Consider the following 23,698-nt stretch of genomic DNA (forward strand, 5'->3'; position numbering starts at 1 on the left):
GCTTGTTTATTAAAAAAAAATTGGAGGATCCCTCACACCCCCAGACAGAAGACTGAGCTAAGACCCAAACGTCCTGAAATCCTAGAAATGTCCTCAAATCTTAGAAATGTCCCAAAATCCTAGAAAAAGGTCCTGTAATCCTAGATATGTTCTAAAAGCCTAGAAACATCTTAACATCCAAGAAATGTCCTAAAGTCCTGGAAATGTCCTGAAATCCCAGAAACGTCCTAAAATCCTAGAAATGTTCTAAAATCAAGGAAACATCCTAAAATCCTAGAAATGTCCAGAAATCCCAGAAATGTCATGAAATCCTAGAATTGTTCTAAAATTCTAGAAACATCCTTTCCTTGAGAATAGTTCAAATCTTTTATAATAGTAAGGTTATAGAAATTATATAATAATGAATGACTGAATGAATACATGGATTTAATTATTCAAAAAACAACCAAACATGGCTGTCCCATTTTACCTTTAGATGTCATCGGCGTGAGGTCGGGGCTCTACTGCTGGAAAATTTTGGGAGGGGTGGAACACTGTATTTTCTGCATTCTTGTGCAGGAAAGGTGATATTTTTGTGCACCAGTGCATTTTCTGTTTCAATTTATAATGTAATTGTCTTTAATTTTGTCATTTTGTAGCTTCTTATAAGATTATAAGTGATTATGTATGTCACATGCACATGTTGATGTGGATAATATGATTGTATGTGTTTGTCTTTTTGTTGTGTCTGGATATGTTTGGTTTTCTCTCTCTGAGATCTTAATCTCAGTGAAGTTAGATGATTAAATAAAGGTTGTATACTGCATATGAAGTGCTATTCATTTGTGGTATTTGAGCAATATTTCCACAGATGAATAACACACTGCTAAAATAAATTATACTGCCACACTTGTCTCTTTTTTCATTTCAAAATTGATAAGCAACACCTCCATCCACTCACTCTGTAATCCATTTCTTTATTTCGGAAGAAAGATTATACAAAACAATTATAAAAAAATAAGAACTTTATTTATTTTCATCATAATTTAAAAATGTTCCATTCAGAGTAGTTTATAAAATACAATAGAAAAAGCAACATTATTCAAATTCATTCTGTACATTAATACAATATAAATGTAACTTTTAAAGGCAAAGACTCATCCTGTCCAAATGTACCATATGAATTCACTCTGCACTGTTGTACATTAATGCCACTGTCATCTAAATTTACAAAAACTAAATCTAATCCTAAAAATGTGAAGAAATATATTTATATACATAAGAGATGAAGACTACAAAATTAATCAGTCTCTCTGAGGTCAGTTAAATTTCATGTCTGTTTGGCTTTCTGCACAGGAGCAGGGACATCAGCAACATTATGCAGAAATTCATACAGCAGCTTAGCGTTGTTGACATTCTCGAGTATCTCTGCCAGCTTGTCCTGGTTGAGTTTGGCTAAATCTGCCAGGCTGTCTGCGTTTTTTATCAGCGCCCTGTAGTTCTTTGTGTTCACCCCGGGCATTTTCAACAGGAAGTCGTACGGTCCGGGGTTGTAGAGGTCTGCTGATTCGGTCACTGTGTCGGACTCGGCGGTGACCGCCTGAGCTGCTGCAGCGTCGGGCTCAGAGCGACCTTGCTTCAGTTCAAGGAAGAGCTCGGCTGTAGCGTGCGGGGAGGGGCACCATAGAATACGGAGGCGAGGGAAATGCAAAGTGAGTAAGGTGAGTTTTGAAGAAATGTCATTGGACGATATCTCATGTCGAAAATCTGACCGGGCCATTAAGGAAAACGGTTTGGCTGGGTCAAACTCGATGAGAAGCACTGGTTTTTTGTAGTAGCGGGTCATGGAGAGGCACTGGGTGTAGAGGCGGCCGCTCTGCAATGAGCCAATCAGATCGCTGACGCTCTTGCGCTCTACGCATGTTTCTGGGGTCAGGATGTAGTCGCCCACTTCGAGGGTGACGGGCTCGATGTCCAGTCCACGCCGGTGCAGCAAGGACGGCAGCTCACTACGGAACTCTCGCATGTCCACGATGACTCGTGACGGCTCTTTGGGCTGCTCCTGACCACCTGGTTATTGGACAGGAAGTAGAAATACAAAACAATGAGACAGTTATTCAAGAAACATTTGGAAGAAAACCGAATTTGCTCCCCTTCTGTTCCAGAGTTATGTCTTTGAGGACTAAACAGAGAACATGATGCTGCTGCAGTGAGACTTTTTGGATATAAAATGTCATCACTTCATCAGTTTGTCCTATAAGACGTGAAATTTTGTCATAATTACAAATTCTTGAGTTAAGGCCCAAAAACATATTGTCAGGCCACACTGACCTTTGACCTCTAAATTCTAATCAGTTAATTGTTGAGTCCAAACAGATGTTTGTGCCAAATTTGAGAAAATTCCCTCAAGTTGTTTTCAAGATGCTGTATTCACAACAATGTAGCAGAAAAGGTCACACTGACCTTTGACCTATGACCACCCAATTCCGATCACTTGTTCCTTGAATCCCAGTGTACGTTTGTGCCAATTTTGAGAAAATAAAATGTGGCTCCCGGCCACAGCTACAGCCAGCGTAAAAAGCAGGAGCAAATCTAAACCTTTTAAAAATGACTAAAATAGACATGCCTGCTTTGCAGGTGTTGACGGTGGCATTGGCAGGCTCTAAATTTCTAGCAAGGTCCAGGTTGGTGTCTTCTCGCCCCTCCCTCTCCTCTGGGATGACCATAGTCGCCTTTTCCCTGCAGAGAAACCCAAATACAAGCACCAATGAGAGGCTGATATACACATCAACAGAGACTCGGAGGTGCTTGAAGAGACAGAAGTCCCTCTGACCTGATCAAGTGTTCAAAGGCTTTCTTTTCTTTGGACAGCGCCGTCAGGTACTTCTGCTCTTCTGTCGAGCCTCCATAGATGACGAAATACACCCTCAGCGCCTTTCCTGGCCGGCTGGCTTTGTAGATCTCCAGCTGGCGGACGAAACTGACCTCAGCGTCGTACAGCACCACGAAGCTGGGCTCCACCTCATGCAGCACCCGAGTCAGGCTGTGGGGGTCAGTGAGGCCTTTCAGTGGGTGGATGACAGTCAGCGGCTCCTTCAGGACACCGTAGTAAGCATCTGATGACAAATCCAGCTTCAGCTCCTCCTCCTCCTCTTCATCCTCATCCATCAGTTCATCCTCGTCTCCACTGCTACCCATCACTGCGGCGTCACCTGTCTCCTCTCTCCCCACCATCTGGGTTAGAGTCAGAGACGGCCTCTTTTTACTCTTAGTCATCTTCTTCTTCTGTGCAGGCTCCTTCCCTTTGGCCCCTTTTTTAGGCCAGCCGTTGCCCTTTTTGTGCGAGCCGAGCTCAAATGCAGCGGATGCGGCTGCGGAAGAGTCCCGTTTACCGATTGTCCGGGCGTACAGTCGGTTCAGCATCCAGTCAGAGCCGTGCTTGATGTACTGCTGCAGCTGGGCACACGTCCTGTCATCACTGGCACAGATCAGCACCCGACCTGGAGGACACACGTTAGATACACACAGCAGAGTCAGAGGAGTGCGTCCTTATATAACATTGGGACTTATCAAACCAAGGTATCACTAAAAACATTAATAATGTGGCCGCAATCCATTTGTTGGTGTTTTTCTTTCCATAGAGGTCCAGGCTCTGTTGTTTATTAGGGGTCAACAGATTATTGGGACCGATATTTGGCATTTTGCAAGTTATCTGAATCAGTATTTTAATATAATGATCTCCAATAAAATTAATTAATTAAAAAGTGCAAAGAATGTTTAGCATGGGAGGGATGTTTACTTAATAAAACCTCTGAGTTCTTTTTATTTAATCGTTTTTTTTTTTATTTAAATTTTCACTTTTATCTTTTTTTTCTCTAGTCATGTTGCACCAATTTGAAGAATATTTGCGTGTTTCTACTGCAGAGACAGACTGGCATTACATCAGTGAAATACTATTTGTATTTTTTGTATATTCACCCAATTGAGGGGAGCTAGATACCTTCACTGTGCACACTGCAAGTACATGTGTTATTTATTTTATTTCACCAGGAAGTCCCATTGAGATAAAAAAAAAAAAAAAAAATGTATAACAGAGACCTAGCCGAGGTAGCAGCTGTACATAATAACAACATATTAAAATCAACATACAACATAATATACAAAAACTTTCTAATTTTAGATCTTGCACGTGTATATGCACATGTAACGTGCATGATGAAGTCTAAAAAGCAGTAGCACACGGCAGAAGATCAGAGCAAACCAGAAACACACCCTGAGGACAACTTTGTGAAATGTCAGCTGTGTTAAGACCAGAGACTCTACTGGTTTTAAATTTAAAATGTGTGGATGTGTACTTCTGTGTTTTTCCCTTATGGATTGAGGTTACTTCAATAGATGACAAAACCACCTTTTGGGTACAAAAAGGAAACTTCCGAAAAACACCTTTTGCATGTGGGAGGGATTGTACAAATGCATGCATTTTGTGTACTTTATATTCTATTTTGTCATTTTATATATTTAAATCGCTTCTATGTTATCTATCTTATGTCCTGTTCTATTTAAATTCACTGTTTTTATTTTGTCCTTTATGTTAATTGTTTTGCAACAAAACACATAGTCACATTCCTTGTATATATTAATGTACTTGGCAAAAAAAATCTGATTCTGATTCTGATTTAAATTCTGTAAACTCCTTGAAACCTGAGCAAATTGGCTTGATTTCTTTCATAAGCATGGGAAGAAGGGTTAGAGCAATAAAAGAAATGACCCAAAAATTATAGCAAAAAGTAAAAAGTACAAGAAAATAACCAGAACATTGAGTAAAAATTTACAAAAAAAATAAATATATAATTATAGTAACTATAAATATAGTTTTTACCCCAAGACATTTTTCACAACTGTTTGAAAATAATTTTCTAAATCTACTTATTACTTCAATTTGTGGCACATTTCTTACAAATTTGCTCATTGCCTTCTTTTCCAAGTTTTTGAATGAAAATGCACCAATTTGCTCAGGATTCTAAGGTTTAAATACTTGTGAAAGGAATCTGTAAGCCACACAAGAAAAGAGAAGTCCCTCCAGGTTTCAAAGGGTTAATTTAGTGCATCATATGTAAATCCATAGAATAGAAATGACACACTCTGTTGGCACAGCGCTTTAACAGAAGTGAGCTCTGACCTAGTTCGTGTTGAGAGCTCTTGTTCTCCCTCTCGATCTCCTGCAGGACCTCAGTCAGAGCCTCCCACTTTGGGCTCTTCTCCAGCACCAGCTCCCGCTTCACCTCTGTAAAACACACACACACACACACACACACACACACACACACACACACACACACACACACACACACACAGACATTGAGCCTTTAGTCATTATAATGAACATATGATGCTGATATCTACTCTGAAGACCACAATATCAGAGATCTGTTTGTTACCTGAAGCAGCGGATGGCTTCTGTTTCTCTGCCTCTGCTCCCACTTTGAGCTTCTTCCTGCTCTCTGGGATGCGGTACACTCGACCCCGAGCGTTCATGAACATGGATGTGCTGGAGTCGAGGAACAACCACCCTGATGATCACAACGACAGCCGCAATGCAATCAAACACAGGTAAAAGTGGTTAACCATGAAGATCTTTATTCACCCTGAGTAAGCTGTAGTTTACCTGAATTGGATCCGAAGAGCTTCTGGCTGGAGCGCAGCGACTCGAGCAGATTAAGGAAGGTGACACAGTCGTACTGGGTGAGGTAGAGGAGGAGAACCCTCAGCACCTTCAGGTCCTGGACCAAGGCTTTGGTCTTTGCTCCCAGCTGGTGCCACAATGGGTCCAGGTAGTGACGGATCGTCTGGATGGGGAAAAAGGCAAAACACAACCTTAACAATAAGCAGCAGTTAGCAGCTAACTCAAAGAAGCAGAAAAGCAAGATCGGCGACTATATAATAGAGATGATAATGACTGTTATTCACATTTTATGTCATTGTTATTGTTTAGAAAGCCCTACTGATGCATATACTGTATTATATGTCACACTAAAGGCCAACGCTGTTTTGTTGCGGCTCTTTTGTTTCCACAATGCCAGCATGATGACTAAAATTACACACGCAATGGTTTGGTTTGCCACTTGGTAGTTGCTCTAACGCCATCTCTGTGTGAAAAGGACTACTGACAGACCTTTTCAAAGGCGTTCCCCAGTGTGTTCTCCAGAGAGAGGTCCTCAGCCTCCAGGGTGGGGTTGTAGCGTTTCAGCTCCTTAAGACAGGCGCTCATGATGTCCAGGATGGAGCTCTGGATGGCCCTCATTGCCGGCGTCAGTGACACGTGGAGCTCCACCACCTCCGGCTTGTGCCTGTCCAGCACTGAGTTCACTGACGCTTGAAACCTGTTGAGGCAGGTAATGAAGGGTGAGGGAAGAATCAGGCTTCCAAAATATTTTTATTAACAAAATTTAAAAACTTTTCCAGGACTTTTCAAGGATTCAAAATACATGATTTTCTTGCCCAATATTGTTTTCCTTGCCCCACATGCCTGGGGATTTTGAAACATAAGAGACAATGTAAGCGTCCCCAATGATGTGCTCAAGCACTGTTGGAAATTTGGAAATCCAACAATAATTTCTGTTTTTACACCTTTGGCTGTGATGAGCAGTTAAAGAAAACATGCCTTCAAACCCCCGGGTTTCTTTGCTTTTTTTTCCCTAAAAAAAAGAAAAAGAAAATTGCCATTTTATTTCCATAAAAAAATATTTAAAGAAAAAAGAATTAGCCATAATTTTTAAAGAAAATAACAAAGTGCCAAATATTAAAAAAGAAGAAGAAAACTGCTAATCTTTTCTTTTTTTAAAAAAGGAAAACATCTTTTTTTTTAAATTGGCGGTAAATTAAATACCATATACTGCCATCTAAGACGAAAGTGATTAAAAACGATTTGACATGCCTCATGGGCATACGTGAAGTGAGAGACAAACTCAGGGAGAAAATGAAAAAAAAAAGAAACTTTTGTGGTTCAATAAATGAAAACAACCAAAATGTTTCCATAGGTCGACACAAATTAAAGCTACATTGTGTCATCAGCTACAAAAAATAAACTCACCGTTTTGTTCCATTAATGTAATTTAATTTATCACACACAACAAATTTCAATGATTTTTACCAGTGTCCCATTACTTTTCCTGGCCTAAAAAATATGATTTTGAAATCTCATGACTTTTCCATGTTTTCCATGACCGTGGGAACCCTGAAGAATAACACGTGTGCTCATCTGCAGTGACTAAATGTCTGCTGTGACAGCTCTGTTATGTTGGGTCATACCTGGGCCACAGGTAGAGCTTCTTGACGAAGAGGTTCCTCATCACGCGCTCCACCTGGCAGAAGCCCGAGGAGAAGGACGTGGCCTTGTCAGTGAAGGCTTTGATGAAGCCCGTCTTGTTCTTCTGCCTGAACAGACGCAGGATGAAGGCCTCCTGACATGACTCAATGATTTTATGAGCGCGATACACCAGGATGCCTGAGGGGGCGGTGCAGAGGGACAGTCTGTGCATGTTAGCAAATTCATTCTTGGTGATAAATAGCGTAACAAACTAACAAAACACGGCTCTCATTTTAGCAGCCGAAATCAGGCAGCAGTCTGACCTGATATAAGATGAGCTGGGATGCGGTCCGTGAGGAAGTCGACCACCAGGATCCGGCTGGTGACGAATAGTACGCCTCCTTCAGTGTAAACATTATAGCGCTCGGTGCTGTGGACGTCGCTGGTCACTGTCCTGGGCAGGTGGGTCACGCCCTCTACTCGCAACTGCTCCGTGAAATACTCCTGGGGAGGGAGGACCAGACAGAAAGTATTTTGTTAAACCTGCTCTGAGTATCTTTGCACAGCAGATAAAAAGATAAATAAAATGCTAATGTAATAAGTTCCATCTGTGATTTTCCAGCTTCAATAAGTCAAAATAACAACAACAAAAACAAATAATAATAACAATAAAATGACAACAACAAAAACTAATAATAACAATAATAATAATAATAATTATAGTAATTATTTCAATGAGGTGCTTTTCAAAACAAGCTTTACGAAATATAAGAAATGGCAGATGAAAAGGTTTAAAAGTTACATTGGGCAAAAGGTATGTTTGAGAAAGCGAAACTAAAATAAAACAGTGTAAAAGGCATAAATAAAAGGTAAGAGACACCCTCCACACATTTACTCTACTATAAACTTTTGCACATCCTGATTAATATTTTTTGCACACCCTGCACAAAGGTGTAAAGCTCTCTTTCTGAAACAGCTAATATTCTCAATGTAGTACTTTTTAAAATTTATTTTTGTCATTTATTTTATTGTGATTTTTGTATTTTATATTGATGTTGGAGTGATGCAGCTCTTTGCTTTATTTTCCTTATAATGTGCTTATTGTGCAAATTCCTTGGAAGTGAAAAAAATTATTCTGATATAAATTAAAAATAAATATTTTAAGAGGTGATTTATAGATTAAAGTTGTGTCTGCTGTGTAAACAGTGCATTGTCCCCTTTATGTTAGTAGGACCTGGTGGTTCTGGATTATTTAGACACATTTCTGAAATCAATACCATCTACATAACTCTGTTCTCTACACTCGAGTTACACTTTAGATTTACGCTTTCAGCCACCTTCCCGCCACAAGTCTTCAACACGTGTCCCTCACCTGTTCAGGTGTGGTGGTGTTGAGCAGAAGCACCAGGCTGTCCTGCTCCGAGTAGACCCGCATGAACTGCAGCAGGATGCGGTCTATCCCCATCCCCTCCGCCGCCACCAGCAGCCCGTCACAGCCGAACAGCCCCAGAAACATCTCCGTCTCAAACTCCAGCAGCGGACCCGCCATGTTGGAGGCTCGCGGACACCGAAAACAGCAACTTGTGTCTGACAAACAGCGATAAAATTAGATTAAACAGTGAAAAATCATGCTGATAGAGACAACGCAAAGGTACCGGCTTCTGCCATTCAATGTTTTGAAGTTGCACATCCGGTCACGTGACTATAAAAACAAAGGAGAATGTGAGCGCGAGCGTGACATTTAAGACTAAGATCGCCACCCAGTGGCACGGAGGACTGACAGTTAAAACCCTGTCAGGTATTTATTTTTTATCTAATTGTGTCATTTTTATGACATGACATTACTACACTGAGCAAATTCGCTTGATTTTTCGCAAAAACATGGGGAGAAGGCAATGAGCAACTCAACTAGAAATGGCCCCAAAGAGCAAGAATTTAGTAAAAGTTACAAAATAATATATATATATATATATATGTAGTTATATAGAGTTGGGTTTTTTCTCATTTTTTTTCTTCATTTCTTTCATTCAATATAAAGATAAATTTAAAAAATGAATAAAAAAAGACAATTAGATTAAAAAAAAATAAAGAAAGAAAGAAAGAAAGAAAATTCTAATACAACTTTAAACATAGTTTTTCTGGACATTTTTTAAAAAATAATATCTAATAATCCCCCCCAGCTACTTTTCAGGTCATTTCTCCATCACCTTTTACTAAGTTTTTGCAACTTGTAGGACATTTTTGCTAAACTGCCCATTGTCGCCCAAGTTTTTTTAAAACATTTTTTAAGTCAAGTCAACCATAAAGTCATCAAATTGGTGACTTGAGTCTGACTTGAGTCCAAGTCATTTGACACGAGTCCACGCCTCTGCTGTATACATGATTCATTTTGTTTAAGTATACACACCAAGCATCTAAATTATCCTGACAAGGAGAATTCTTTGTCATCAAACACCACATTGTAGGGTCTATCATATGTGGTTATGACCTGCCAAAATATGTAATGATATCAGTATCAATTGTCAAAAAACTCGCACCAGTCAAACACTGATCCACATTTACATAACTGCAGCAATAAGTAACAATCATCAAACCATAAAATGGGCCAAGAAAAGCAGCAAACAGAGCCGGTAGCTGTTTTAGTGACAGTATTAACATGTCTTCTGGTGGATTATTCCTGTAATGCAGCGACAGGAACAGAGCTCACATAACAAAGCCTGTTGCCAGCTGGGCCTTTGTAAAACTCACTGTAGTGTCAACCCAGAGCAGGTCGACAGCAGAGGAGCAGGGGGATACCGAGACACCAACACACACACACACACACACACACACACACACACACACACACACACACACAGACTCGCAGAGCGGCACAGACGTGACTCAGCACAGGTCTGGGACTCGATTTGAGCCATTTGATGTTTACATGTGTCACTCATCGCTGTGATGTTTGGAGTCCGTGTGGAGCCAGATTATATAAAACAACACCCTGAGAGGGACTCTTCATAATCTGAACTATTTTCTTCACTCCCTCCGACTCTGCAAAGTTAGTTCAAGTTCTCCTTGAAGTGACTCTGAGTGTGTGTGTGTGTGTGTGTGTGTGTGTGTGTGTGTTAAGACCGTCGACTGAATCTGTCAGGAAAACTAATTTCTTTTAATATCCTGATTTTTTTAACCAATGAAGGATGAAGGGCTGTTGCAGAAATTATTAAGTAATTAAAACTCAAATTTTGGTGACTCCTCTATCACTAATCGATTTCATTAATGCTGTCAACAAGTGCATGGATATGGAACGTCTTATATAGCTAAGTATACTGTAATTACTACACAGTCAAAGATACACGGCCTGTCCTCAACCCTGTCCAACACCTCTGGGATGAACTGAAAAGCTGACTAAAAATTCACTCACTCTGAAATGAGACATTTAACATACAACAAAAGTGTCTTAGTCAGGTGTCCATTTACTTTTGGCCATGAAGTGGACTGTAATATTTCTTGTCCAGTCATTTCGAGTCACAGTGAAATTTCTCAGCAACAGCACGTGAGCTGACAACAGAGAGAAAGTTGAAAACAGCTCACACTGACATCAAAGGTGACCCTGAAGGGAGCAGGAGACGCACAGAGGAACCCACACTGACTCGCCTGCAGAGCGCAACGCGACCAGGGAAGTTTAAAGGTGCCTTGAGCTGAAACAGAGAACCTGATGGAAGTGAGGGGAGAGCTGGAGGAAGAACAGCATGAAAAATAAAATGAGACTCTGAGACTGAGGTTGATGCCTGAAAATACGAGAGTAGAAGTTTTAGAAGGAGAAGAAGGATTTTATTTCAAATGTAAAATCCCAGAAAACACAGAATCACAGAAAATTTTAATGAAAACAAAAATAGCCTAGATTTTTTTGAGGAAAAAAAAATCACAAAAAGTTTGCAAGAACGACCACAAAATATCAAAGGGGAAAAAAAGCATCAACATTTTTAAAAGACAAAAAACAAACAAACACCTATTTATTTATTTATTTTTTAAAAAAACATGCCTTCCAAATCTTCAGCCCAGTGATTCAAAATCACCCTAAAAAATTTAAGAAAAAATCTTTTTAAAAGCCTTTTAAACCCGTGGGTATGTTTTCATTTTTAAAACAAACACAAGATGCAGCCATATAAAGTTGGACACCCCTCCCATAAGCAAAAATAAAACAGTGCTTTAAGAATTATTTGACATGCCTACTCCTTTTTGCACCCCCCCATGATAACAAACAGTCCCTAATACTGATGAAAAATACCCCAGATCTATTAATCTGTCATTATGTCCATACTTACACTGTACTAAATGTACTTAGTTTGACTCCACCATTTTTTTTACAAAAATACATACTAGCTTTCCAGCTGTAGTCAGTACATTTTTAATGATAGCAGTTAAGTATTCTGTTTCTACTCAGTACTAATTGCTAACAACTACTAGTATTTTTAACACCACAATGCATAATTAAAGTTAAAAAAGTTGGGGTTTTTTTACGATAAATAAGGTGCCGGAGTGCAAAAAAACCCCACAAAGTAGAGCTTGTTCATCAAAAATGAGGATCCCCACGGACCCCCCCTACAGACGTATGGCCTAAGCCCCCAATGTCCTCAAATTCTAGAAATGCCCCTGCTGCATGGGTTAGTGTCATTTTTCCAACAGCACGAAAATATTGGAAAGTGGAATGCACAGAAATGACTCCTGCAGGACTGAAGTAATGCACCGTCATGAACACGCCTACAGAGAGCAGTGGAGCGCTGCGCGCTGCGCTCTGCACAAACACATTCAGAGGGTTTTCACTATAACACATCCATGGTTTACCTCTGGGGTGATCTGTCTGTGAGAGCGTTTCCTGTCCGTCCTCTGCTGCAGCTTAACGTCAGGATGAAAACATGAAGCAGGCGGTCGGGCTTGGAGCGGTAACACGGCACCATCAGGACTGACAAGAGAAGCGAAAAGCAGCATAATTGATTTTGCCATTATTACAGTTTTATGGTTCATGAAATTGAATGAAATGATGCATAAATGTGCTCGGAGGAAGCAGCGTGGTTCCCACAGAGAGGGCGTCAGGTTGGTTGGCACATGTGAAGGATTGAAAACTGTTCATGCGCTCCCGTCTGCACCGAGAGAGATGAGTCAAAGGTTTGGCAGCCGATGTGCGTCCTAATATCGCGGATGGTAAATGAGAGGGGAACATCTTGAAAGTGATGGCAGGCCGGAGGATAAAATAAGACGAGATGTTAAACACAGTCGGCCTGACTGCAGCGGATCTGCATCCCTCCAGCCCTCATTAGGAAGAGAGAGGAGCAGCAGGCTTTGGTTGCAGATGGAGGGCGAAAGCCTGAGAGCTGGAGAGGCTCTGAGGGCCAAACTCCATTCCTCTGGAGGTTAACATACACACACCCTTTAAAAGAAGAGCTTGACACTGGGAACTGGGCTAATTCGCTTTCTTGCTGAGAGTTAAATTAGAGGGTCCACACCCCTCTAATGTTTAATATGAAGCTACAGCCAGTTAGCTTAGCTTGGCACAAAGACTGTAAAGCCTGGCTCTGTCCAAATGTAACAAAATACACCTAACACCACCTGTAAAGTTCACTAATTAACCTGCGAAGGAGTATAAACCACACTAAAACACTAGAGTAAAAAAAGTTTTGTCATAGTTTTATATTTTCTGGACAAACTTAACTACCTCACACAGAATAAACAGCAAATCTACAATTTCATGGGCTGGTTTTGTGATTGTGGCAGCCTGAAATGTCTGATTTCATTTTTTTTTTATTATTGTGATGCATGTTGAAATGTTTGTAGGCGTTTTTAAAAGGAAATTACGGAGTCAACTGAAAATTGAAAAAAAATAGCCCAGTTGTGATGCTGTCTTCAATTTAGAGCTTATTAAATCAGGGTTTCATGGACAAAATGTCAAGTTTCTCATGATTTTTCAAGGAACCATTATATGTATTTTTATTCTTTTCCCACTTGCCCAGCACTTTTCAGATGTATCAGATTTAAACTTTATTCAGACATAATTTCAGCTAGCCGGCATACATGAAAGGAGAGACAGAAACGTACGATTTAAGAATGTCATCAACAACAAAATTCCATGACTTTTCCTAAACTTTTAATGATTTTTATGGATTCCATGACTTATCCAGGCTTGAAAAATGTAGTTGCGAAATTCCATGACTTTTCCAGGTTTTCCATGACCGTGGGTACCTCGTATTATCATAAGCATTCAGTGTTTCTCACAGAACTAGACTATTTGTGATTTGCTGCCAATCAGCTACTGCTGTGCTGAACGACAGTCTCGGTGAGTCGCTCTCCTGCTCGCTCTACCTGGTTAGCACGATCTAACACAGCACAACGTGATCTCAGCACAACGTTCATGTTTTGCCGCATAGGCTGAAGTCTTGCAGCAGCAGTTAACATCCTAAACTGAGGCCTTAACACCAACATCAGCAGTCACATTACCAACATAGAGAGAGAGAGAGGCTGGGTGGATCAATACACTGCACATAGCTCTGAAATAAAATTAGATTTTACCCATTTTAAATTGTCAAATTTACTGTGAAGTTGCTGTCATTGGACAAAATTTCAAGATCTTGCGCAATTCATGGAATTGGTTTAATCTATGTCAATGGTTGCATTTGCAACTTAGCAAAATCCTAAAGGGACTGAAATAGTCCCACGCTCAACCCCCCAATAAAACCCCAACCGATCATTTTTACAATGTTAATTAGTGAGTATCAGAGGTCCTGATGGACTATGTTACTTTTGGACAGAGCCAGGCTAGCTGTTTCCCTGTTTCCAGTTGGAATGCATGTTTCATGAAAGTCTCATGACATGTTTTAACCTTTATTTTCCTTTTTTGTAAGGGCTTTTGGAATACGGTTTTGTAATAAATGTAAAAGCCTCCATTTGCGCCTCAAAGGACTATTTTATAAATACTGTAATATCAGATATACATGTCTGTAATTAGGGTGCAAAGGGCTGAAAGCTGTCAGACTGCACCTCAGGTTGAGCCAACCAACTCACAGTCAAACTGAAAAAATCTGACTCACCGAAAGGCTTTTAGCACTGAGAGCAGTCGCAAATATAGAAAACTGTGCATGCTAAATATCAGTGGAGATGATGGAAAAAATGGCTGCTGCATGGATAGCATTTCAGGCTGTCCTGACCCTCGTTACTCCAACACCTCAGTGGAATGGGACTAAAGATTACCGCGCTTGGAAATGGCAGAGTGGTGCCTGCATGTTCACAAATTGGGATTATTACAGAGCACCCTCGGCGCACTGAAATATGGATGAGATAGGAGCATTTTGGCACTCTGAGCTGGGTCAAGCAGCACCAGTCAAGCAGCCCCTGCAATGCTCAACCACAAAGTAATTTCTTTGTTTATGGTGGGAAGCTGATTACGAAAAGCAAAGAGACTTACGCATTTCCAGGGCTGCAATTTGCATATATTATCAGAGACAAAACAAGGTAATAAACATCAGAGCGGTGCAGAAAAGACTCTCTCTCATGGTCAGACATGCAAAAGAAGCAGAAGGAATGAGATGAGAAAAATTCTATTGAAGCAAATGTATGGCTTTCATAAGAGGCATGAACAAGGCTTGCTGCCTGTCACATCCACTTTAGCAAATCACTGTGACAGCGGACGCCAATAAACGGGAGTGGAACGTGGCATTTGTGAGAAAAGATGAGGGAAAAAAACAATAACAGTAAGTGAAAGAGTGAGACATAGAGAGACAGATAAACAAATTTTTCTTGCCTGTAATGTTTGGCGAACCAGCGCAACGGCTGGCTTTTGTCAAACGGGCATATTAGATGAATAATTCAGGGCGGCTGGCAGACTGGAGATTTGGAGGATGGTGTCAGGAGGTGACAGGGGAGACACGTTACAGGCTGGAGTGGATGTCAGTGACGCACGTGTGAGTGTGTGTGACAATGTTTAGTGGGAATATGATAAGCGAAGAGGGATAGTGTGTTTGTGACGAAGCAACAGAGAGATCCCACATTGCAGAGGGACTCACATGCAGAGTTTTCAGGATCCATCAGCACATCTAACTCAGTCCCTTTTATGAGCGATCAACTGTTTTGATGGAACTTTTATGCCTGCAAACAAGCTGATTTCTTCAAATTTGGCACAAACATCAACTTGGACATAACCTGACTAGTTTTGGTGGTCATAGGTCAAGGTCAAAGTGACACTGCACCCATCAATGTCACTTGACCTTGACCTTGTGAATGCAATATCTCATGATCACCTTGAGGGAATTTCTTACGGGCACAAACGTCAACTTAGTCCAAGAATAAACTAATAGGAATAAACTAATAGGAATTTTATAATCAAAGGTCAAGGTCACTGTGACCCCATCCATTCTTGTGAATACACTACATCAAGAATGCCTTGAGGGAATTTCTTCAAATTTGGCACAATGTCCACTTGGACTCAACAATGAAATAATTAGATTTTGGTCATAGGTCAAAGGTCACTGTGACTTTCTCTGTCTTATTTCCATGAACACGATATCTCAAGTTCACCTTTAAGCAAAGGCAAATGGATTGGAATTTGCTGATCAAAGACCAAGGTCAATGTGATCTTGCATCCATCTCATTCTCCTAAATAGAGTATCCCAAGAAGACCTTAAGGGATTTTCATCATATTTGGCACTAACTTTAACTTGGACTCAATGAAATTATTAGAATTTGGTCAAAGGTCAAGGTCACTGTGACCACACCAGTCTCATTCTTGTAAACACAATATCTCAAGAGGGCCTTAAAGGATTTTCTTAAAATTTGGCACAAATGTCCACTTGGACTAAGATGATAAACTGATAAGCTTTAAGTGGTTGAAAGTCACTGGAACATTTAATTCATCTCATTCACTTTAACTTTTTGTCTCAAGAACACCCTGAGAGAAAGTACTTTGAATCAAAAGTGAACTGATTGGAATTTGGTGGTAGAGGCTCAAAGGTCAAGGACACTGTGGAAACTGTGCTGATAGATCTTTTGTGCTGTCAAGTGGAAAATGTGTGTGAAGCATTCATCTTTTCCACAGACTTGGATGTAAACTGTAAGTGCAACGCAAGGCAGTAATTCTAGTTTTCCCCAGCTCTCTGTCTGATGTTGCGGACACACTGTTTCTCTGTCTATAATCCAATAAACCCTAAATCCTGACAGGATCCAAGGCCCGTTATCGAGCCGCAGACCTCAAAATCCACAGTACCGCACCTCTGGACCAAAGGTAGGGAGGCGAGGAAGAACAAGAGAGAACCAAAGTAGAAAAACAGAGATCAAGGCAGCTCAAAGGCTGATCTGATCTCTACCAGCGACGTCCTGGAGAGGCGAACCTCCACTCTCTGTGTGGAGGGTGTGTGAAGTGGAGATGGTGCTCGTGTTGAATTTAAAGCATTGGTATAGGCATTTATGTTTTCACATTAACAGCATCTTGACATTGAGGGAATTGAAAGCTACAATATTGAACTTATTGCCTTGAAGCAGAGAATCCTCCTCCACCTCAGAATACTGCAATATTGCAGCCTTAAAAGGATTTATAACAATTTTAACTCTGTGGTCGTTCAGTCCAGTCGCCAGAGAAACATGTTTGCACTGTACATTTCTGCAAACAACAGATATGCGTGCATTTGTACGTTTCATTTGTAGCATATCAACATTTCTAAAGTGACATAGTATATGAGCTGACTTTTCATCTGGAAGTGAAATCGTTGAGGGATGGCGTGAAACCAAGGCAAGATGGCTACCATGCTGCAGAGTCTGTAGCTGCACAGCAGTTCATACTTTGTTTCAGGCAACATGTGTGCTATTTGCTATCATTAGGTGCTATTAGCTGCTAGTGTTAGCTGCTAGCAATGCTCTGCAGTGGCTTGTTCCTTGTTGGCGGACGTGTGTGCTTTGTGGCAAAGTTAGTTGCTAATAGCTGCTAACGGGAGTCTGTAGCTGGGTGGCGGCTTATTCCTCAGGCATTTTCCAACATTTATAAGAATATAATAATAAAAAAATACAGATTTTGCTTTACCCAAAATGTATCTTTCATTCATTGACATGTAATGACCTTGGAATCAGCAGGTGTGCGAATTACCATTAGTACATAGACCTGCAGTATATGGCTGATTTGGATTCAGGTCAGCTAGACTAACAAGGTACCGGAGAAAACGTAAGCTACGTACTGTTTTATGTGATTATCAAGACTCAAGTTCTTTGTTGTCGGAGTCCCAAAGGAGATGAGAGACCGGGTCAAAGTTGACAAAGAAAACACTTGATCTATCGCTGCTCTGGAATACGAAAAGGACAGGCGTGATGCAAGGTGTGGATGAAGCTGATGTATTCACGGAGAGTCAGCAAAGATGCTAGCACGCGTTTGTGCAGCATAAACACTAATTCAGATCCACACACTTCTCCCTCTAAAAGGTAGCTGTCAAGCGTCTCATGCAGTAAGTCAATGAAGGATTTCAAACCTTCCTCCGTAATTCCTCCTAATCCAAACACTAACACAACAGTAGGAAGTTCAATCTAATTGAGGAGCGGATGAAAGCCAAGGATGTCCTGTGTGGGAAAAGATATCTGGATTAATTAGTATTGTTGTATGTGTGCGTTTGATTGTACAGCTACGTGTGTGTAGCGGTGTATGTGTGTGTGTTTGCCAGTATATGTGAGAGGGTAATTGTTACTGCATTATATCCTATATGTGGAGCCGCCACCTCATCAGTGAATGTTCACTGACATAAGAAGCATGTGTGATTGGATTTTCCTGTTTTAATCGCTCTGCCTCTATTTTTGCTTATGGTGTTGGGGCCCGTCTAATTACAAGGACGGATTAAATTTGAATGTCAACATGTTAAAGGCATGCAATCACGGCCATAAGCACACAGAAAGGAAATCTGGAAGCATCACATGTGAGTGCTTGTGCGTGTGCTTGTATCCCTATGATGCGTTGTGTTTACTTATATCCTTGTGAGGACCGTGTTCATGTGAGTGCATAAATATCAACATGTTCTTCTGGCGGACATTAAAAACTAGAATAACTGCCTCACAGTTGTATGCCTCTGTGCACCAGTCAAGTTGCAGTTACGGTTTACATTCATGTCTGTGAAAACATGGATACTTCACAACCATCTTCCCCCTGGTACAATATAAGATCTATACAAATAAGAGTCATAATTTCAGTATCTGACTGAGTGTCTACCCTTCTGACGTTAATGGCCAGAAAACATGACAATGTCATTAAGGGTCAGTAAATACATCTGGGATCGATGGCTCAAACACTGCCGTGACGCACTGCAAAGGGTCAATAATTTGCAAAAAATATGCAAGAAAATTTGCAGTTGCTATGCATTTTTGCAGGTATATACAGAGTTAAATAATTTTGATTTTAATTATTTTTATAATTAATGTTAATTATGTGTATAGCAGTGTTAATTTTGATAACAAAAACGACTACGAAAATTATTGTCAGCGACCTTTTTTCCTTGATGAAGACGAGACGTTGATGAGCTGAAAAACTTGATCTTTGACAAAATTTAGCCTGAATGTGGAGCTTATTTATCTCAATTCCCCACAAGCTAGCAAAACATGGTTGCTACCAGTAATGTCTTTGTTCAGGGAAACTCAACTTGTTTGATTTTAGGACATCTCTAGGGTTTCAGGATGTTTCCAGGATTTTAGGACATTTCTAGGATTTTAGAAAGCTTCTAAAATTTTAGGACATTAGGAGCTTAACTTTGACCTCTGGCAGGGGTTGAATCCTCCACTGGTATTTTTTGGATAGATAAGCTCTGTTTAATGCTGTTTAATGCACTCTGGCACCTTATGTATACTAAAAGTACGAAAACAATTCTCAGTCTGCTATTTTTATTGTGAATAAGAAAATGGTTCAGGGGGCCAGACTTGGCCTAAGTTGAGTATTAGGTTGTCTAGTTGAAAACACACTTAAAGTTTAAAAAAAAAATACTGCACCACAGCCTCTTAAAAACAGTTACATTGGCCTCCAGAAATTTTCACCATGCCCCACTCTTGGATTCACCCCCGTCTGTTGCTGGTTCAAGGCATTAAAATTATTAAAACAAATCGAAATCTCCCCAATAGCAACTGGAACCATCCTGAACTGGACAGTACATTGTGGCTTTGCACTATATGTTTGCAACATGTAGATGCTTTGTGTTCTGTAATATATTATTTAATTGTGTGAGTGAATGTAAAAGCAAAGATAGTTCCGCCCTGTTTATTTGTTGGGTAATGCTCTATAGGAGGACAAGTGTGACTGACTGAGTTTCATCTTTACATTAAGCCTCAGCCCTCCTCTTCATCTCTTCATCCTCTTCTGAGAAACTACAGAATATTAATATTTAGAGTGATTTTTGCATCGCCTCGGCCTGGAGGCGCTCTCAGTGATGCGCAGCACGTTGGCAGCCGTCAGTTTAGTGTGTTGTTAGACTGCATCTTGGGCGCTAATGTTCCCCTGCAGTTTATTGCTCGGCGAAATGGCTCCATTAGCGTCGAAACCCACAGTAATGGCATGCAGATGGGCTGTCATGTGCTGGGGCACGCTAAGAGTTGTGAGAGGGGATGTTGACTGACAGGTAGAAGAAGAAAATCTCTGTGTGTGTTTATGAAGAACATGCTTCATATTTGCAGGTATGTATGCGCACACATGTCTCAGAGTGTGTGTGTGCTAGCTGTGTGAGGGTATGTACCTGCATTAGAGAGAGAATAAGTGTGTGTTTGTGTGTACGGTTTCCTCTCGGGGATAGCAGGCGCTTCAGAGACGTTGTTACACTCTGCTGCTCCTCGGGGGTCTTATGGAGGCGACACAGCAGCGAGGGGAGTATGTTGTGATGACAGTGGGAAACGGCTGCTCTGCCACACTGCAAATTGCTCTGCTGGCTAAAAGAAACTTTAAGTTGGTTAGCGTTGGCCCGCAGGAGCTCTGAACTTTCAGACTTGGTGGGAATATTCCAACGACCACAGTGTGAAATACACCTGACTCTGCTGACGCTGCAGGTTGATGGAAGGAGACACAGAGAGGAGGAAATAGCATGTCTCTGGCTAATGATGCGATTCTTCTTCTGAGGGACTGAGGGACAAATACAGTATGTTTATGATCTGTCCCACTGATGTTTTTTTTTCTTTTTAATCATTTTGCTTTTTACTTTTATTGACACATTTGAAAATGAACTAAATCTAAAATGCACATTGTTCACATAATACTATGAATATTCAAGGTATAGGGAATAGGCAATGCAATAGGTGCAGTGCATTCTGGGCATTCTTCAGGGCAAAGAAATCTATCATGGTGTATGGCGGTATGCACCTAAAAGTTCATTAACAATCTGCCAAAAAATGCATTATGAAGTCTCAGAGCCAGTGAAACTGAAAAAGGAAGTAAAGGACTGCTTTAAAAAATTAAAGGAATTTAAACAGCCTTGATCCGAATGAACACAAAGAGTGGTTGGTGTTTTTTATACCTTGTTTGTGAAGTGAGCGCCTACACTTTCAAAATGTAAGAAAATGCATGAAAAACAACATATTTGTCTAGTTTCCGTCAAGGTGATTAACGTTAGCTGTAAACATGTAGGGCTGGTTTCTTTTTAAATGCCAGAAACAATCAAAGAAAGATTAACATAAAACATCAACTACATGACTATTAAACTTGTTTGTATTTAACTTACCTGTGTGAAGATGCTGTGAACACACTAACATTTGATGTGATGTTTGTTCGTCTTACAACAGCTACCATCGGCATGTGACGCCTCTTCATTAAGATGGGGACCTGACATCCATTGTTTTGCTTCCAAGCTGGAAAGCTAAAAAATAAAAATAAAAAATCAAACTCTATTAGTGAAAACAGTTTATCAGTTGATAACACAGAAAACTTTCACCATCTCTGTTTGTTTTCAAACTGGAAAAACAGAATAACTGCTTTAATTTAACCACATTCGCTGTAGAAAACCCCTGTAATGAGTCCTAAAACCCTGAAATGAAATAACATTTCAGCACCCCCCATTCCCTCATCTCAAAGTCAGTGGGTTAGAAGCCTGAAATAAAGTCTGTGGTTAACACCATCTGAAGAGACTTTCACATTTTGTTCTACAACATAAAGAACATCAGCAAACACCCCAGTCGCAATAGTTGAAGCTTTAATGCGTCTTAAAAGGGACAGTTTCTAACAAGTGGTTTCATGAGACTACAAAATGTCATCACGCCAAACTGCACTAAACATGAGTTTACAGCCTCGTAGCGGTAACGACACGTCCAGTAGTGTAGTTCATTTTAGCCTCGCAATAGCTTTTTACATCTGGGGATTACATTTAGGCTTCAAAACTCCTCAAAGTGGTGTTCATTTGAGAAGATTATCTAACTGAACAATTTTGTTACTGCACTGCCTATTTCTTGCCTAAAATGTTTTCAGAAATGTATTTTAATGCCCCGTTTCACCATAATGGGCAAGAGTTTGTGAACAGGAAGTGGCCATCATACTGCCTCCCTCACAGTGAAAACAGAGGCTGGAATCAAACAGTTAAAATAAGCAGCGCTAATAACATATACGATTCTGTTATGGCGTTGTCAAATGTTTTCAGAAAGATGTTTTAGCTTACTGTTGAACTGTAACACGAGTTCCAGGCAGCAGTAAATGTGTCGAATGGACGAGGTCGCATTTCGTCACCTACCACTGTATTGGTCAGATGCATTGTGGTAGTTGTAGGTTTTCTACCTCTTCAGCAAAAGTGAATGTCACACTCCTTTATCTCTGTTTTCTCTGGTCATGTTGCAGCAATTTCAAAAGTATTTGTGTCTTTCTACTGCAGACACAGACCAGCTTTACTAAAAAGACTATCTTTCCAGTTTTTGAGGAATGTTCCAGTGTGTCATCAGGAACTCACACTGGTCCGGGTTCTCTTTAGGTGATCTTATTACAACAGTGATGCATAAATGGTTTGATTGTTTTTTGGTTCCAGTCTTGGCTTTTTACACTGCAACTTGAGTGCTTACAGCTATACGTTGGAAAAAAACAAGCTTCCTGAAAGCTTCTTTTGTTCATGTTCATTTAAACACTTCAATGTGTGAAAACATTTAACATGGCTTCGATAGCTCTACAGCAGGTGGCAACTAAAGTAACTTTAATATAATTGTGGTGTTGTGATCACAGGAATCACAGGAGGCCACGTGAAGTTTACACATCAGATGGGCGCAAAGTACGTAAAAGTTTTGCACAATGGGCATAATACTATAGAGCCAAAAATACTCCCGGTGTATGATGCTCTGCAAACTTTGATTTAAAGGTTGAACTCTGGTGTTCAGTTTGAAAAAATGTGCACTAGTCTTCCAGCAGTTTTTACTCCTGCAGTGTAGGCACACTTTCGCCCTCGCTGCGTCCTCACAAACATATTTTTTATGTGCGCGCGCACACGCGGTGGTGTGCTGCGTGGTGGGCGCAGGTGCTCCTCGTGGTCCTGATGAACCTCTCCTGTCTCTCTCCGCCTCTCAGCCACTACATCCACATCCTGTGAGCTGCTCAGTAACAGCGTTTGGCCATTTTTAGTCGGCAGGTGGCTCGTTGTTCTTCGTCCAAACAAACTGTTGAAACAATCTTCCATCTTCACTCGGAGAGAGTGGGAGTCCGGTCGGTGGTAGTGTGAAGAAGGAGTATTGTGGGTAAATGTCACAGAAAGCCTTCTGTTCCAAATCTGACTAAGTGAACGAAAAAAAAAATCCACGGGCAAATCCACGACTCAAACTACAGTCTGAAAGAAGAAGACTGAAGAGCTGCAGGATTTCTGCAGAGTGATGACCGTCAGTCTCACCTGACACATGCGTGCAACTATTAAATCATTTTCTAAATGTTTATGCTCCAAACATGGATACTTTTTTGGGATTTACATTCCAGATTTCATAAAATTTTACGACATTTCTAGGATTTCCAAAAAATTCTGGGACTTTAGAACATTAAGGATCTTTGAACGTTTATAGGATTTTGGGAATTTTTTTGGGATTTCAAAAGAATTCTAGGATTTTAGGACAGTTCAAGGATTTTCAAACATTTCTAGCATTTCAGGACATTTCTCAGATTTCAAAACATTTCTAAGATTTCGGGACATTATTAGAATTTTAGAACATTAAGGGCTTAGCTAGGATGAGGCGTGCAGGGGACCCTCCACTGGCATTTTTTAAAACTTTCATGCTATTTTATGCCCTCTGGCACCTTATACTAAAAGTAGGGGGTCTGCAGGCTGGCTATCGGGGGCCAGATTTGTTTTTGAGTATCACTGTTGGCTGACAGACCTAATCCACATTGACATTGCTGCAAGTCCTCACAAGCAGAGCCACTGCATAGCTAAAAAAGTTGGACACATGAAACAATCCAAAGGTCAAAAAACTCACCTGAGC

At 40.5% G+C, this 23,698-nt stretch overlaps 1 protein-coding gene across 2 annotated transcripts; it reads right to left on the bottom strand.

Annotated features, from left to right (window-relative positions):
* Positions 1-940: 940 nt before the first annotated feature.
* On the bottom strand, positions 941-12,234 carry ercc4 (excision repair cross-complementation group 4). 2 transcript variants are annotated; one of them, XM_088069707.1, is made up of 11 exons: positions 12,119-12,234; positions 8,658-8,872; positions 7,609-7,789; positions 7,288-7,483; positions 6,152-6,359; positions 5,645-5,825; positions 5,418-5,549; positions 5,159-5,263; positions 2,813-3,479; positions 2,606-2,718; positions 941-2,049 (listed from the first exon to the last, which is right to left on the bottom strand). In XM_088069707.1, exons 2-11 carry the CDS (start codon positions 8,832-8,834, stop codon positions 1,310-1,312), a joined length of 2,700 nt encoding a protein of 899 aa, XP_087925833.1. In that variant the 5' UTR covers positions 8,835-8,872; positions 12,119-12,234; the 3' UTR covers positions 941-1,309. The 2 variants fall into 2 exon arrangements, with proteins under 2 accessions (XP_087925833.1, XP_042363987.2); XM_042508053.2 differs by lacking the exon at positions 12,119-12,234 and having other exon boundaries at positions 8,658-9,205.
* Positions 12,235-23,698: the final 11,464 nt, after the last annotated feature.

This window comes from Plectropomus leopardus, chromosome 19, assembly GCF_026936395.1.
Source record: "Plectropomus leopardus strain MGB_pleo_1.0 chromosome 19, ASM2693639v1, whole genome shotgun sequence".
NCBI lineage: Eukaryota > Metazoa > Chordata > Actinopteri > Perciformes > Serranidae > Plectropomus > Plectropomus leopardus.